Below are 15,917 nucleotides of genomic sequence, written 5' to 3'. Positions count from 1 at the left end.
GAAATCTAATTAGAATTTAATATTTGAAACAGCTAATGTTTATTTTAAATAATCTCCTTATAAGTTATTTTAAGTTATATGTTTCTCATTGGTTCAAACCAGGTGGGCCAAGTCTGGCTAAAATCCTTCAAGAAAGTGAACATTTTAAAGCAGAAAGTAATTGAAGAGAGGGCTAGGGATTAAATGGGGGCAAAATAATGTGTACATTATAAAAGTAGACCTCGCATGGAGAAACAAACAGTTCTGACATCCCTACTAAGCTCACTTCAAAATGAAGCTTATCTATGCAGAAACCAAAAGTTGAGATAAATAATATTGCTGATTTCTAAAACGTTGCATACGACATCAGTTAACTTCGAAACTTCTGTCAAAATGTGAGACCTGACAAAAAGGCACTTGTAACGTAATAAATATAGCTTACCAAGCCACCTGCTGTATTCTGTCCTTTAATAAAGATAAAAGATTATAGACTTTTCATGGAAACATAATGGCCGTCTTAGGACAAAGAGTACATACAGTACACACAATATGAAGAAGGGTGCTTTCTCAATACGGATGCATTACCTATATGCATTACTAGTGCAATATTCTACAAGCATTAGATGCTATATGCTTTCTTCTCCTTATGAGTGTGTGGCCATGATGAAATGTGACTTTTATAGGCAACCTCTCCAGATAAATATCAGATAATATTTGTAGCATCAAAGCAGCCAATTGAGGAGAAACAGTTTAACCAGATTATATCAGAATATTTCCCAAATATTAATATAGTACAAATCTAGTACATTATGAGCATAATTATTTAAAAGGGAGAAGTTATTTAGGAAAAACAGCATAAAAAAAGATGCCCTGGTTGCATTACATACATGTGCCCCTTTTTTTCAGTCATTATAATAATTATGTTTCTATCTGATTAATTGATTATCTTTCTTTATGACTTTAGTTAAATTGCCACTAATAACGGCAAAGTGTGTCTATGTTTCTCTAACAAATGAAAGGAACATGGCTTGGCAGGAACCAGAGTGAGAGGTGAAGGAACTGGCCGTGTACAGTAGCTAGAGTTACAACATTTAGTAGATTCCACAAATTTCCAACTTTTCCAGAAATCCAGGTTGGAGGATTCTCATATCTCCTGATTATTCCCTCCTGATTCCAGGAATATCCCATCCGAGATTTCTGCAAAGCTGGGGAATTTTGGGAAAGTTGCCAGACGCTAAAGGGGAGTCATATAATGTCTACAAGCCGTGCCTGTCAAGCCGGATCAAGCCAGGTCAAGCCTGGTCAAGCCTGGTCAAGCCTGGTCCAACTTGGTCAAGCCTGGTTAACTTTGAGGCCTCTGGCTCCCTGCCCTCCCTCCCTGGTGTCACATGCCCAGCTCAGGGCCCCTGTTTGGGGGCCAGGCCAGTCTATGGCTGCTCTGGCTGGGCTGGTCCTTGGGACGGGGTCGGGGTGCTGCTCATACCCAGGTGTGCAGGTGAATGGAGACGGAGGCACATGCAGATGAATTATAGCTTCCATCCACTCGCAAGAAGGGGTTCCAGTTGGGGGTCAACACCAAACCAAAGCAGGGATGGAACTGACACCCTCCTGGACAGACAGATCTGACACCCTCCAGGACAGACAGATCTGACACCCTCCAGGACAGAAATATCGGACACCCTCCTGGACAGACAGATCTGACACCCTCCTGGACAGACAGATCTGACACCCTCCTGGACAGACAGATCTGTAGTGCTGAGCGATTAACCAAAATGTTTTGTTGTTGTTGGTTATTAAACAACGAATTGACCGACGTTGGTTCAATTACTGGAATTCCATTGAGTTCGTTTTTTTGTGAGCCCAATCATTCACCAGAGAAATCTGAGAAATCAAGTCAAGAACTATGTGGAATTCTGGGCTGAAGGGGTGTAGTTTTCATTAAGCGAATATACAACCTTGTTCAGCGCAGAAACTTGGTAATTAACTACAATGACCATAATCCATTGTGCCAGTTTTGTCCTGCTCAGAGACATATCAGCGAGGAAGAGGCTAAGCGAGAGGTTTCATTCTCGCCAAAATCTGTCCAAAATAACGCAATGCTTTTCTATGGACTTACTTTCGACCTAAGCTTGTCGCCTGCCTTCCCGTCTTTGGGACAACAACTCCTATTGTTAGGGTGAAGACACGAGCATCTCCTCATTAAATACAGATCTCTGAACGGATACACTTTTACACCTGCTACGTTAGGTTAGATACCCACAGACCACATAGACAGCATGAGAGAGGAATGTACACAACGACGAGAGAGAGAGAGAGGGACAGAGACAGTTCATGAAAGTATACCTTATCTATTTTGAAGAACTAGAAAAATGATGTTGTCAGACAGCTCTGCAGCATACCTCGGCAGACTAGCTAAATAGGATGACTGAAGACAGTACAGTATGGGGAGCACATAACATTAGATGGTCTGGCTGGCTGCTACCGTCGGAGCGGGGGTGAGATGAAGACTTTAAGGAATGAAAAAATAATAAAGTAATTAAAATAAAACTAAGTAATAAAAACACAACTGAAATAATTTACTAGTTCATAGTGATTTCTATTGATGTCTACCCAATGTGGACCTGACCGAGACAATGGAATATTTTGGCAATTGGCAATTTTGGCAATTGAATGTTCTCTAATTTTGTCTTTGGAATTTCCATTAAAAAGCTCTAAAATCAATGTAACGTCATTATTTCATAATGCATTCAATGCAAAAAAATAAAATAATCAAAACCGAAATCGAAAATCGTGATCATTTTTAAATAATCGAACCGAAACCGAACAGACCTCAAAAAGCACTAATCGCTCAGCAATTACAAATCTCACACCCTCCTGGACAGACAGATCTGACACTCTCCCAGACAGACAGATCTCACACCCTCCTGGACAGACGGATCTGACACTCTCCCAGACAGACAGATCTCACACTCTCCCAGACAGACAGATCTGACACCCTCCTGGACAGACAGATCTGACACTCTCCCAGACAGACAGATCTGACACTCTCCTGGACAGACAGATCTCACACCCTCCTGGACAGACAGATCTCACACTCTCCCAGACAGACAGATCTCACACCCTCCCAGACAGACAGATCTGACACCCTCCTGGACAGACAGATCTCACACCCTCCTGGACAGACAGATCTCACACCCTCCTGGACAGACAGATCTGACACCGTCTCGGATTGACAGCGACATGCACTGCCTTCCATTTATTAATAACACAAAACGATCAACGTTACAAATGTAAACAATTATTGTAAAGATATGTTATCAATGTAAAACATTTTATAAAATGAAGTTAACTTGATGGAAAGAGAGAAGGAAAGAGCATACAGGCCATGCATCACCATGGCAGGCAGGCAGACAGACAGATAGACAGACACAGTGCTGTGAAGGAGGGCAAACACTATGAAGACAGTCACATACACATGGCACGGCACAGGCAGGCCATGACAGTGCACCAATCCCCACAGTAGAGTAGCAACACAAGGCATGGTCACGGTCTTACCGATGCGGTCCAGGCGGTCGATGGCTACGGTCTCGAAAGCGCGGCGCATCATAGGGTACTCTTCTAACACCTCGTTGAAGTGATCCACGGAGAGGGAGAAGAGACGGCAGTAGGTGTCAGCGCGAACGCTCGCCGTGCGTCTCCCCTTCGTCAGGAGACAGATCTCTGCAGAAACAATACAAAAAAAACACACACGATAAGACTCTGGCTTTGTGATGTCACTGAAATAATGTCATATTTCTGTTTTGGTCATGACAGAAGGACACATTTCCATACACTTTCAAAAGCTCTCCAGTTATATTTTGCAGGGAGACCATGGGTCGGGTATCCTATATTTATCTCATCACTACTGGGTGTGAGTACACTCTTTCTAAGCACTTTCTGTTTCGGTCTCTATGCTGTCTAAGGCTTGATGGCCAAAATGCGTACATCCATTGTCAGTAATACATTATTTGCGAGTGTTGCAGATCTTTGACAGACACACAGGGAGGGAGGGAAGCGAATGGAGTGAAAAATTACAGCCCTAACGAAGATCAGCTCTAACCCAACCTGAGGTGTAGAACCTCCAACATGGGACAAATGACCATATAAATGAAGAATGAAGTCCAGGGTACAGCTGGATCTAATGCACACAGCCTTCACCGCTGCATTGTCACTAAAGCAGTGGCGAGTCAATTCATCACGTTGTCACTTTGAGCTAATGATTCTGAAATGTCAGTGTATGTCCAGGCCCGGGCTGCTGCTGCTGCTGCTGCTACTGCTGTCTAGCATAGGCATGTACAGTACAGAGAGTCAACCGAATAGACACAGTGATTCTTGAGCAGACATCCTGACATCTCAACGATCATTGGGGATATTGCCTTTTAAAGTCTATCACCGTGCACAGGTACAGATAATCTGTGCTGGATTGACTCCCAGCCTGTATGTATCAAGTGTAGTTCCTATACTTCAGCTTCATATTAAAGTGGTAGACGACCCTTGTCCCTGGCCCTTATCTCAGACCTTCAGATGGTATGTATAACATGTTAGCCACTGGGACATTATGTGCTAGTTCTGTAATTACTGGACTCTGCCCTTGGACATGTTACCCCTCAAATTAGACGCAACTCTTGGATCTAATTCAGGCAACGCAAAGATTCCCCCTGCTACAAGATTAACCCTGCTACAAACTACTGTGGGGTCAACCATCCTAATAGACCTATCAGAAAGACAGCCACTGAGAAAGTAAACCCGTCTTGTGCTCAGTGGCTAGCTGATGCTAGCTGAAGCTAGTTTATGAAAGCATTCATATTTATTGCTAGTGTGTAGACAAACATGTCCCAATACCGCAATATCTTCTTCAAAACAATAAGTCACAGTGAAAGGGACGTGAATTCTTGGACATTTGTTTGAGGACAATGCCCTTGACATTCACAGCCTAGATTTCTACTGTGAAAAGCGTTAGCTGCTATAAAGCTGCCTGCCATAGCCTGCAGGATGTGAAAACAGGACTCCCAAACTGTGAGTGTGAACAAGGTGTTAGTGCTGTTATAATAGAAAAAGCTCCTCATAAGTGCGATCTCTGTTGGCACAGAGAGAATCCATGTGGTGCTATAACACTGAGCATCCTATTCATTTACATTTAAGTCATTTAGCAGACGCTCTTATCCAGAGCGACTTACAAATTGGAAAGTTCATACATATTCACCCTGGTCCCCCCGTGGGAATTCAACCCACAACCCTGGCTTGCAAGCGCCATGCTCTACCAACTGAGCCACACGGGACACGGGACCTATTCCTTAGGGCTCTGCTCAAAAGTAGTGCATTATATAGGAAATAGGATGCTATTTGGGAAACACTACCATACCATACCCCCTCCGTCTCTATAATCGCTTCACACTAAAAATAATGAGCTAGCTTAAAGAAATACACTGAACAGAGAGAGAGAGAGCAGAGATAGAGCAAAGAGAGACAGCAGAGATAGAGCAAAGAGAGATACAGCAGAGAGAGAGAGAGAGCAGAGATAGAGCAAAGAGAGAGCAGAGATAGAGCAAAGAGAGATACAGCAAAGAGAGAGCAGAGTTAAAGCAAAGAGAGAGACAGCAGAGAGAGAGAGAGAGAGAGAGAGAGCAGAGATAGAGCAAAGAGAGAGCAGAGTTAAAGCAAAGAGAGAGAGAGAGCAGAGAGAGAGCAGAGATAGAGCTAAGAGAGAGACAGCCGAGAGAGAGAGAGCAGAGATAGAGCAGAGAGAGACAGCAGAGAGAGAGAGCAGAGAGTTGGAAATACATTGCAACAGAGAGCAGAGAGAGAACAGAGATAGAGCAAAGAGAGAGACAGCAGAGAGAGAGAGCAGAGAGAGAAAGCAGAGATAGAGCAAAGAGAGAGAGAGCAGAGAGTTGGAAATACATTGCAGCAGAGAGCAGAGAGTTGGAAATACATTGCAGCAGAGAGCAGAGAGTTGGAAATACATTGCAGCAGAGAGCAGAGAGTTGGAAATACATTGCAGCAGAGAGCAGAGAGAAAGTTGGTTGCAGCTGGAGTTAATTGTATTATCTGACAGGTGGCAACCCAGAGGAAAGGAGGAAGGTTAGCAGTTAGATGCCTGAGTTGGCGAGAAATTAGAAGGTGTTTCTGTCACTCTCACAAATTAGTGGACAATCAGTTAGCTTAGTTCTCCTGTCCTCTGGGTGCTTCCCAAATAGCACCCTACTACCTATACAGTACAATACTTTTGACAAGGGCCCATAGGGTTCAGGTCAAAAGTATTGCACTAGGAATAGGGTGCCATTTGGGACTCAGATTCTCTCTCCTTCAGGGTGGACAGTGTGGGAACAGAGCCCGGGCACCCAGCACGGTACAGTAGTTATCTGGACTACAAGCTGATCTGGGTTTACATACTATTAGAAATCATGTCAAATACTTTATCTAGGCTTGATTGAGCTTGACTGGCACAATGGAACCAATAAAATAGTCACAAGGAGTGTAAACTACAAATCACGTCTATCTGGCACTCCTGTTAGGCTAGAGCAAACGCTCAACAGATTTGAAAGGTTTCAAATAGTATCTGAACCCAGATCTGGTTGGGATGGGGTATAGCCACCCAGCCTTGAGGCGCAGACATCTGGACAACCTTGGAAGTGTGAGACCTGGGAGAGTGTGATTAGCACGCTAACTCTAGCTAGTTTGTCGGTACGACAGAGTGATTAGCATGCTAACTCTAGCTAGTTTGTCGGTACAACAGTGTGATTTGCACGCTAACTCTAGCTAGTTTTTCGGTAATACAGAGTGATTAGCATGCTAACTCTAGCTAGTTTTTCGGTACGACAGAGTGATTAGCATGCTAACTCTAGCTAGTTTTTCGGTACGACAGTGTGATTTGCACGCTAACTCTAGCTAGTTTTTCGGTACGACAGAGTGATTAGCATGCTAACTCTAGCTAGTTTTTCGGTACGACAGTGATTTGCACGCTAACTCTAGCTAGTTTGTCAGTACGACAGAAAGTCAGACTCAGGAGTGATTAGCATAGCGTTCCTGGTTAGTTTTCCATATTACTGTTGGTTAGATTTACTTTTAGCATGCTAATACTATCCAGTAGCATTGGGCGTAGCTAGCCGGCTTGCATCAGTGTTATGGCCAGGTCCTCTGTCTGTCTTTGGCTAGATCTGGGGCTATGTTATGCTGCTTGATAATGTGGTTCAGTGGAGGGGAAGTAGTGAGGCTCCTGACTGGACCAGCTGCTCTCAAGTCAGCTCACTTCCTAATGCCATACTTATGCAACGACCAACAGAGAGGGGGGGGGGGGGGGGTATCACTACCCACCAGATGGGCAGCAGGCCGGAGCAGGTGGCTGGCATCAGCATAGCGTGGCAAAATGACGGGCTACACACACACACACACACACACACACACACACACACACACACACACACACACATACACATACACACACACACACACACCCTTCATGCTGCCTCAAAAAGAGTGGAGGCTCTGTTTCATTTCAATTTGATTTCTATTCCCGTTTGGGGCTTACAGTGCACACCACCATCACACACAGCATGCTGCAACTAAACACAATTCACTGGTGACAGGAAATAACCCCAGGAAATAAATATATAGGATATGTCCCAAATAGCACCCTATTCCCTATATTAGTCTAGGTCAAAAGTAGTACACTATATAGGGAATAGGGTTCTATAGGGCTCTGGTCAAAAGTAGTACACTTTATAGGGAAGAGGGTTCCATAGGGATCTGGTCAAAAGTAGTGCACTATATAGGGAATAGAGTTCTATAGGGCTCTGGTCAAAAGTAGCACACTTTATAGGGAAGAGGGTACCATTTGGGACACAAACATAGTGTGCAGAGCAGGAGCAGGACAATTATAATATGCACAAAACAATCCCTAGAAGGAGCCTCTAACTGTCCCCTCGCTGTGACCCGTTTGGATTACAGCCTTCATTTGCCCCCTGGTTCACCTTCCAAAGTCACTGGTCTCTAGGTTGCCATGAGTTTTGCTCATAAAAAGCTCAGGCCCTCTCACTGCAACTACTTCTACTATTTGTCTCTGTCACCTGGCTGCCCTGCCAACTGCTATAAAACAATTGTTGTGTAGAATAGAATAAAATAGAATAAATACTTTATTGTCCATTGGGTTAGAATGGAAATGTGTCTTTTACCTTTCCCCCACAGGTGTGTATGAGTTGCCTGAGAGGACCAGAGGACCATAAAATCATAAAATACTGTGGAGTGTACCTGTGAAATGGTCTCTATAAAATACTGTAGAGTACCTGTGAAATGGTCTCTATAAAATACTGGAGTGTACCTGCGTAATCGTCTATAAAATATGGGGGCGTTCGAAGTAGGCTATCAGAGTTGAATGACACATTAGTGAATATTAGGCAGTCACAACAAAAACGATATAACGTCGGACAGCTTCTTTAAATTCATTCATTTGGAACTTCTTTTTATAAGATGTCTTTAATAAATCTTAACAGAGTTACCTGAACAAGTTCGTGCAGTCACAATTATACCCCCTGCAGCTTGATCTGACAGAGATACACAGTGTGTAGTTAATCACTATTGACCAACTGCTGTTAAATCCAATTACAGCGGGACTCATTCATTATACCCTCCTATAGGACCCGATCTTAAGTTTCTAGTTACTCCCCTTGGTCCACTATGTCCTAATCAGATGCAGCCCTGTCTACTAGAGTTAGGGTTAACCCTACTGTCTACTAGAGTTAGCGTTAACCCTACTGTCTACTAGAGTTAGCGTTAACCCTACAGTCTACTAGAGTTAGCGTTAACCCTACTGTCTACTAGAGTTAGAGTTAACCCCACTGTCTACTAGAGTTAGCGTTAACCCTACTGTCTACAGTGTTGCTTTAACATAAAGGCTAAACAAAATCTGTGAAGTCATACTAGTGGATTAATCATTTGATTACAATACAGTACATTTGCTTATCTAACATGCATCAAAAGCAAGGTATGATACCGTTTTTTGATTGCTTGGCTGTAGTTACCTGTTTTTAATTCAATTAATAGTTTGGGCTAGAGGACCAACGGTATTAAATAATTAGATGTGAGGTTGTTCAGACAGCTGGGGAGTTTGAATGAAAAAAATCCTCCACTGATTTGTTTTTTGATTCACCGCTTTTTCCTCCCCAGACAGGCCATATCTATCTGGAAGATTGCACGAGGCTTGCAAACCACACAGCCAGAAGATATTCTTAGAATCCTAAATCGTCTTTCCGTGGGAGGGGGTGAACTTGGATTAAATGAAAAATGTAACATCACATCCCTTTTCTAAGAAAAGTTCAAACATGCTTCTCTCTCTTTCATGACATAAATGAGACGCCTGAGAAAATGTGGCAATGTAAACAATTGCCTTTAAATTAATCATTCGATGGCAAAATATTTGATAGTTCTATGTAACGTGCTAGGGAGATGGGGGGATTACTTCCTCAATTATGCAAAAGGGACATTCTCAGTTGGCTGCTGCTGCAGAGCCCAAACGCAGAGCAGATAGCCATGTAACCTTTGTTTGTCCTCTGGGTGCTCTGAGCCCTGATCCCGAGCTTGGCTTGTCTCCCCTTCAACCCCCCTCTACCCCGCCTTCCACCACCCCATCCAGATTAATGTTATATCATTGGAGAAGCTAACTCCCATCCCCCCCAAAAAGGAATCTACATCGGCAGTGATGGGACTTGACAAACATTGAAAGCAGAGGAACTGAAACTGGAGAGATACTGTTGACTGAGTGTTGCATTCATATTCACTGTATACCCAGTGCTTAATATGTGTAAAAACAGGATATATCTAAATGGATGGAGTGGGTCTGAGTATGCATTTAAATGGGTTTGTCAGGGTTGGTTTAAGAAATGCTCTCTTTTCATGTTTAAGCTTGGTACCTGTTTAAACACTTTTGATCCCTATGGCTAACCTTACACTTTGGCTCTGTTTGTCAAATATCCATTTCCAATAGAGAAAAGGTACTGCAGGTAACACACACACACACACACACACACACACACACACACACACACACACACACACACACACACACACACACACACACACACACACACACACACACAAAGTCTTTATTTTCCCTACGTACCTCCAAAGTAAGAGCCATCAGTCAGCTTCATCTCTTTGTTAAGCTTGGTGATGACACTGGCCACACCATGTTGGATGAAGTACATCTTCTTGCCCACGGTGCCCTCCCTGATGATGTAATCGTTGGGCTGGAACACCTCGAACTTCAGCTTGCTCAACATGCCCGTCACGAAGTTGGGGTCTGCGTTGGCGAACAGCGGCATGGTAGCCACCAGCTTCCGACAGTTGAAGTTCACAATTTCCTGGGGGAAAAAAGATAGAAAAATATAGTTTTAGATGCATTGTTCATAATAAATATTGTGAAAACTATAAGAAAGGCGTTTGACAAAAGTGTCCCTTTCTCTGATGGATATGAACGGTATCTGTCAATTAGGGCAAATTATTTTCCTGTCTTGACCCCCTGCTAGTCCTTGATTACATATAGCTGCTGTCAGGCTCGAACATCAGGGCAAATAAGAGTGGTGATAACGGATAGCCTTGGCGAGTTTTCCAATTACTTTTTGTTATTGGTTATATCAAATGCAATTTGTTATAATACTCTAATGGAATACGTCCAAGTTCAACATGCAATCTCAATATTCATCATGTCTCTGCATTGGAATGGATGTAATATGTACAAAAACACTTTTCATCACTCTTTGGGGTAACTTTTGGTGCTATTGTCTTTGATGATGATGACCATGACCTCAGTCTCTTCAGAAACAACAGGAGATTGTTTGTCATTCAGGGTTTGTTTGAGAATGGCTCTTCCTTTCAGTTTGGTGCTTGTCTAAAGAATAAGGAAAATGGTACTCTAGAAAATGTGCTGAAACTTGTCTCTGATGATGATGATCTTGCCCTCAACAGAGGGCAATGATCTCTCTGGTTATCTCAGACAACAGGAGGAGATTGTTTCCTATATGGGGGTCTGTTAGTGTTTACTGAGCAGTGCCTGCTTGCCTCCCCTCCTCTGTCTCTGTTGCCATGCAGACAGACTGACAGACAGAGCTTGGCCTTCACTGTTCCACTAACCGCTTACTCACTTCCTGTGAGAGATGATGACTCTCCAATGGAAGCATCTGAGCCAAGGATACATCAGCCAATCTCCTGTTCGGCTGAGTTTTGTGCTGCTCAGTACTGAGTCAACAGCAGCAGTGGGTTCTGACCTCAATCATGCACAACGATTAATGAATTAGATGCTCAGTATTCAGCCCGGCTTGGCCAGGATGGAGCCCCACTAGGGAAACAATCTTTAGACTTTATCTATTTAAAGCAGAAAACCTGTCCCGTGGCAGCGGTGCCTGGCTGTATAAATAGCTGCCTAGCTGCAATGAAACGATGTCCGACCAGCTGCAGAAATTGTCGAGATGAAACTTTAACTGTTTTCTCACCATAGGATGAACATCATCATCATCGCCCACCCACACTCTTCCCTGATACACTGCCTTCAGAAAGCATTCATACCCCATGACTTATTCCCACTGCTGGCTTGCTTCTGAAGCTAAGCAGGGTTGGTCCTGGTCAGTCCCTGGATTTGAGACCAAATGCTGCTGGAAGTATTGTTGGAGGGCCAGTACGAGGCACCCTTTCCTCTGGTCTAAAAAATATCCCAAATGCCCCAGGGCAGTGATTGGGGACATTGGGTGCCATCTAATGGGACATTAAATGGGTGTCCTGACTCTCTGTGGTCACTAAAGATCCCATGGCACTTATTGTAAGAGTAGGGGTGTTAACCCCGGTGTCCTGGCTAAATTCCCAATCTGGTCCTCATACCATCATGGTCACCTAGTCATCACCAGCTTACAATTTACTCATTCATCCCCCCTCCTCTCCCCTGTAACTATTCCCCAGGTCGTTGCTGTAAATGAGAATGTGTTCTCAGTCAACTTACCTGGTAAAATAAGGGTTAAATAAAATAAAATTCCACATTTTGTTGTGTTACAGCCTGAATTCAAAATGGCTGAACTTGTTTTTTTCTTTACCCATCTACACCATACCCCATAAAGACAAAGTGAAAACATGTTTTTAGATATGTTAGCACATTTTTCCTGTGCTTAGCTCCATTCCATTTATATTTTATCCTTAAACACTCCCCAGACCTTAACGATTACAAGCATACCCATAACATGATGCAGCCACCAGTATGCTTGAAAATATGTATTGGATTTGCCCCAAACATAACATTTTGTATTCAGGACAAAAAGTGAATTGCTTTGCCCCCCCCCCCCCCCCCTCCCCTCTGTATTACTTTAGTGCCTTGTTGCAAACAGGATTCATGTTTTGGAAATGTTTTATTCTCTACAGGCTTCCTTCTTTTCACTCTGTCAATTAGGTTAGTATTGCGGAGTAACTAGAATGTTGTTGATCCTCCTAAGTTTTCTCCTATCACAGCCAATATACTGTACTCTGGAACTGTTGTAAAGTCACCATTGGCCTAATGGTGAAATCCCTGAGTGGTTTCCTTCCTTTCCGGCAACTTAGTTGGGAAGGATCTTTGTAGTGACTGGGTGTATTGATACACCATCCAAAGTGTAATTAATAAGTTCACCATGCTCAAAAGTATATTCAATGTCTGCGTTTATTTTATGTATTTTTCATCTACCAATAGGTGCCCTTATTTGCGAGGTATTGGAAAACTTCCCTGGTCTTTGTGGTTAAATCTGTGTTTGAAATTCACCGCTCGACTGAGGGACCTTACAGATCATTTGTATGTGTGGTGTACAGAGATGAGGTAGTCATTCAAAAATCATGTTAAAAACTATTATTGCACACAGAGTGAGTCCATGCAACTTATTATGTGACTTGTTAAGCAAATGTTTACTCCTGAACTTAATTAGGCTTGCCATAGCAAAGAGGTCGAATACTTATTGACTCAAGACATTTCAGCTTATCATTTATAATTAATTTGTAAAAATTCAGAAAAACATCATTCTACTTACATTATGGGGTATTGTGTGTAGGCCAGTGACACAACATCTAAATTGTATCCATTTTAAATTAAGGCTGTAACACAACAAAATGTGGAAAAAGTCAAGGGGTGTGAATACTTTCTGAAGGCACTCTATGTCTGGTTGTCTCTGTTGTGCTGTGTGATGCCTGCTGTGATATACTGAGCTGAACATAGCTGAGCTGAGATTAACCTATCTGAGTTGAACTGAGATTAACATAGCTGAGCTGAGATTAACCTATCTGAGTTGAACTGAGATTAACATAGCTGAGCTGAGATTAACCGATCTGAGCTGAGCTGAGATTAACATAGCTGAGCTGAGATTAACATAGCTGAGCTGAGATTAACCGATCTGAGCTGAGCTGAGATTAACATAGCTGAGCTGAGATTAACCTATCTGAGTTGAGCTGAGATTAACATAGCTGAGCTGAGATTAACCGATCTGAGCTGAGCTGAGATTAACATAGCTGAGCTGAGATTAGCCTATCTGAGCTGAGCTGAGATTAACCGATCTGAGCTGAGATTAACATAGCTGAGCTGAATTTACCTGAGCTGAGATTAATCTATCTGAGCTGAGCTGAGATGAGCCTAGCTGAGCTGAGATGAACCCAGCTAAACTGAGCTGAGATTAACCTAGCTGAGCTGAGCTGATTTTAACCTATCTGAGCTGAGATGAGATTAACCTATCTGACCTGAGATGAGATTAACCTATCTGAGCTGAGATTAATCTATCTGAGCTGAGATTAATCTATCTGAGCTGAGATTAATATACCTGAGCTGAGATTAATCTATCTGAGCTGAGATTAATCTATCTGAGCTGAGATTAATCTATCTGAGCTGAGATTAATCTATTTGAGCTGAGATTAATCTATTTGAGCTGAGTTGAGCTGAGATTAACCTATTTGAGCTGAGCTGTACTATGCTCTGCTCTGCTGGGATGGGATGAAATATGCATTCCTGGCCAGTTCAGTGCTCTGTGGATCTGTCTTGTTCTCAGTATTGTGGGCAAGACTGGGTTATCTGGGCTTCGCTTTACTCTGCTGTACAGACCTATGCTTGTGCTCTACTGTGTTAATGCTGCCATGTGCTCTACTGTGTTAATGCTGCCATGTGCTCTACTGTGTTAATGCTGCCATGTGCTCTACTGTGTTAATGCTGCCATGTGCTCTACTGTTGTTAATGCTGCCATATGCTCTACTGTGTTAATGCTGCCATGTGCTCTACTGTGTTAATGCTGCCATGTGCTCTACTGTGTTAATGCTGTCATGTGCTCTACTGTGTTAATGCTGCCATGTGCTCTACTGTGTTAATGCTGCCATGTGCTCTACTGTTGTTAATGCTGCCATGTGCTCTACTGTGTTAATGCTGTCATGTGCTCTACTGTGTTAATGCTGCCATGTGCTCTACTGTGTTAATGCTGCCATATGCTCTACTGTGTTAATGCTGCCATGTGCTCTACTGTGTTAATGCTGCCATGTGCTCTACTGTGTTAATGCTGCCATGTGCTCTACTGTGTTAATGCTGCCATGTGCTCTACTGTGTTAATGCTGTCATGTGCTCTACTGTGTTAATGCTGTCATGTGCTCTACTGTGTTAATGCTGCCATGTGCTCTACTGTGTTAATGCTGTCATGTGCTCTACTGTTCTGTGTAGATATATGGTTTCCTGTGCTGTGATCTACAATACTGTGGAGATTACCCTTTCCTGTGCTGGGCCAGGCAATACTGTGCTCCAATATGTCTCATTCTGGTTGGTGACTTAATGGGGTTACATGAGAGACATAGGCAATTACATCCCTCCTCTTCTCTTCTCCCTCTGTCCCCTCTCCTCCCTCCTCTATCCCTCATTTCCACCTCTCTACTCCTCTCCAATCCCCCATCTCCGCATCATTAGGCTACATGAGAGCCCTTATCTGCTCATACAGAGAGGGCAGCCAACTATGAAGCAGGTAGAAGGTTGACACAACGAACAAAGACAGCCTTAAATTGGTCACTGAATTTAAGAAACTTAAATGTATCTTGCCTTCTTTTTTTACTGTGACTGTCCGGCTGTATCTGATGTGACATCATGTTCCATGTAGGCCTATATTGTACACTTGTAAAGTGATGCAGCCTGGGAACACTTCATGTGTCTGTCTATTGGTTGGCTTGACGTTTTAATGGCCTCTGTATTGTCAAAGCTCTGGGAACACCTCATGTGTCTGTCTATTGGTTGGGTTGACGTCTTAATGGCCTCTGTATTGTCAAAGCTCTGGGAACACCTCATGTGTCTGTCTATTGGTTGGGTTGACGTCTTAATGGCCTCTGTATTGTCAAAGCTCTGGGAACACCTCATGTCTGTCTATTGGTTGGCTTGACGTCTTAATGGGTCTAAACACTAATCAGATGAAATTGTCATCTCACTTCCCGATCTCTCTTGTTTCACACCTGTGTATTGTGTGCTTGAGCAACTGACTGTCTTCACGCCAATTAAATTCATTTATCTGTTTAGCTTGTGTTCCACCAGCTGTAGTGAATCAATTTGTGCAGTGTGTCTATTACATTTGTAATAAAGCACATGAGACATGTTTTACAGACACCCTTCTCAATAATCATCCATTGTTGATAAATTCACCCAGTCAATGGACCAGTATGATATATAAAGTTTAAATTCTGGTATATCATAAATGCAAACGAAAATTAATTAGCGATAAAACAACTCAGCACTCCATGTTTAAGCAATTAGAGATGCTTAGAGATTATATATTAAGAAAGGTTGCCATCCTCTGTTGCAGAATTAATTACTTGTTACTTTTATTTGTTATTCATATTTTTTATTCATTTGTTATCTAAACTGCATTGTTGGTTAGGGGCTCGTCAGT

The 15,917-nt window shown here is 42.8% G+C and overlaps 1 protein-coding gene across 1 annotated transcript in view; it reads right to left on the bottom strand.

Moving 5' to 3' along the window:
- LOC120044172 (potassium/sodium hyperpolarization-activated cyclic nucleotide-gated channel 1) overlaps positions 1-15,917 on the bottom strand; it is a 158,693-nt gene that overhangs the window by 11,528 nt on the left and 131,248 nt on the right. The window contains exons 6-7 of the mRNA XM_038988756.1: positions 10,133-10,373; positions 3,535-3,699 (exon numbers count right to left, since the gene is read on the bottom strand). Coding sequence (XP_038844684.1) covers positions 3,535-3,699; positions 10,133-10,373 — 406 coding nt within the window. The remainder of the gene's footprint in view (positions 1-3,534; positions 3,700-10,132; positions 10,374-15,917) is intronic.

Source organism: Salvelinus namaycush, chromosome 3 (genome assembly GCF_016432855.1).
Source record: "Salvelinus namaycush isolate Seneca chromosome 3, SaNama_1.0, whole genome shotgun sequence".
NCBI classification, from domain to species: domain Eukaryota; kingdom Metazoa; phylum Chordata; class Actinopteri; order Salmoniformes; family Salmonidae; genus Salvelinus; species Salvelinus namaycush.
Note: the sequence above shows the minus strand (reverse complement) of the source record. Positions and strands in the feature narration are given on the sequence as shown.